This window comes from Miscanthus floridulus, unplaced genomic scaffold (genome assembly GCF_019320115.1).
Source record: "Miscanthus floridulus cultivar M001 unplaced genomic scaffold, ASM1932011v1 os_1766_1_2, whole genome shotgun sequence".
Classification (NCBI taxonomy): Eukaryota; Viridiplantae; Streptophyta; class Magnoliopsida; order Poales; family Poaceae; genus Miscanthus; species Miscanthus floridulus.
Genome location: NW_027097903.1, coordinates 113,977 through 116,215, shown reverse-complemented (window position 1 = coordinate 116,215; position 2,239 = coordinate 113,977). Strand labels below are relative to the sequence as shown.

At 48.4% G+C, this 2,239-nt stretch overlaps 1 protein-coding gene across 1 annotated transcript; it reads right to left on the bottom strand.

The window, feature by feature from the left end:
* Positions 1–1,476: 1,476 nt before the first annotated feature.
* LOC136534291 (uncharacterized) lies at positions 1,477–1,830 on the bottom strand. The gene has a single exon (XM_066526741.1). The coding sequence runs from the start codon at positions 1,828–1,830 to the stop codon at positions 1,477–1,479; it is 354 nt and encodes a 117-aa protein (XP_066382838.1).
* Between the last annotated feature and the right edge of the window lie 409 nt (positions 1,831–2,239).

Genomic DNA, 2,239 nt, shown 5'->3' with positions numbered 1-2,239 from the left:
CAGCACCGTTGATGTTGAAGGCACCGTCGAAATACATTATCCAATGCTCGGGGCAAGTAGCGGGGATGGACTCCTAGATCTCGGTCCACTCAGCGATGAAGTCAGCCAGCGCCTATGACTTAATGGTAGGTCTGCTTTTGAATTCTATGGATTAAGTGCTGAGCTTGACTACCCACTTGATGATGTGGCCATTGGGCTCTTTGTTATGAAGAATGTCCCCTAGAGGGAACTCAGTGACCATGATGATCTTGTAGTACTTGAAGTAATGGTGGAGCTTGCGCAATGTGACCAGGATGGCATATAACAACTTCTGGACCTAAGGGTAATGAGTTTTGGACTCATTAAGAACCTCACTAATGAAGTAGACCAGACGTTGCATCTTATAGGCATGCTCGGCTTCCTCATGCTCAACGACGATAGCTGTGCTAATGATGCGAGAGGTGGTGGCGATGTAGATCAATAGGGTTTCATCTGGTCGAGGTGCTGTCATGATCGGAGGATTCGTTAGGAACAACTTGAGCTGCTCAAAAGCCATATCAGCCTCCTTCAACTAGGAGAAGCGCTTGGAGGCCTTGAGTAGTTTGAAGAATGGTAGTCCCTTTTTGTCGAGGCGTGATATGAAGCAGCTAAGAGTAGCCATGCACCCTATGAGCTTCTGTATATCCTTTACGTAGGTTGGCCATTTCATATTGGTAATGGCAAAGACCTTATCGAGATTGGGTTTGATACCATGAGCGCTGATGATGTAGCCTAGGAGTATGCTGGATGGAACTCCAAAGATACACTTTGAAGGGTTCAACTTCCATCTATATCTTTTCTTATTGGCGAACATTTCTTCGAGGTTGGCGATGAGATTGTTGATGGTTTTGGACTTGACGACCACATCATCGATGTAAGCTTCGACGTTGCGGCCTATCTATTGGTCAAGGCACATCTGGATGGCCCTTTGGTAGGTCAACCCTGCATTTTTGAGTCTGAAGGACATGGTAGTGTAACAATACGCACCGAAAGGCATGATGAACGACATTTTGATCTGGTCATCCTCTTTGAGAGATATGTGGTGATAGTTGGAATAACAGTCTAGGAAGGAGAGGAGTTCGTAGCCGGCGATGGAGTCTACAACCTCGTCTATCCAAGGCAGACAGAAGGGGTCTTTAGGGTAGTGTTTGCTGAGATTAGTGTAATCAACGCACATTCTCCATTCTTTATTCTTTTTTTGAACAAGAACTAGATTTGCTAACCACTCAGGATGATACACTTCTTTAATAAATCTGACAGCTAGGAGCCATTTTATTTCTACCCTAATAGCCTCCTTCTTATCTGGCGTGAATCATCGGAGTTTCTACTTGATCGGTTTGGCGGTCGGCGAGACGTTCAAGGAGTGCTCGATCTTCTCCCATGGTACCCCAACATGTCTGCAGGTTTCCAAGCAAACACATCGGCATTTGTGCGTAGGAAGGAGATGAATGCGCTTTCCTATTTGGGGTTGAGGTGAGTCCCAATCTTGGAGGCACATGGAGGCTCTAGCGCTAGGATCTCCAGGTCATCGGTAGGCACCGTCTTGGCGTTGGTGACCACGCTAGCCGTCTGGATGGAGAGGTCGGTGGCTTCGACAAGGGTTGGACTCTCTATTTCATAGGCATAGGCGATGGAGAGGTTGGCCCACAGAATTAGAACTCCAGCAGGTGAAGGCATCGTCAGTGCCAGATAGGCGTAGTGCGGTATGGCCATGAACTTGGCCATAGCTGGCCAACCAAGTATCGTGTGGTAGGTGGTGTTGAAGTCGGCGATGTAGAAGTTGATATGCTCAATGTGGAAGTTGCTTGTCATGCCAAACTATACTGGGAGAGTGACCTCTCTTGGCAGTTTGGATGCCCTGCTAGGTACCACACCCCAAAAGGAGGAGTCAGAGGGAGTGAGGTCTTCTATTATGAGGCCTAGCTCCTTTAGGGCTCTGACAAAGAGGAGGTTTAGAGCGCTTCCACTATCGATGAGTACTTTCCTAAAGAGTACTTTCCTGATGGTGGCATAGAGGATGAGGGGGAAATGCCCTATGTAAGGGATGTCCGCCCACTAGTCTTCTGTGTTGACGGTGGGCACCCGGCGGGCGGTGAGCTTTTGATCTCTTCTGCTCTCAGCGGCAGTGAGGCCCCTGAAGATAGTGGCGACCACCCTATCATGATCATGGAAGGTGTTGTTGTTGTCCCCAGGTGGTCGGCGACCTCTGGCTTCATTGTCG

Bases quoted from the DNA above. Each gene is read 5' to 3' on its own strand.
- LOC136534291 (XM_066526741.1), bottom strand. From the start codon at position 1,830: ATGACAAGCAACTTCCACATTGAGCATATCAACTTCTACATCGCCGAC.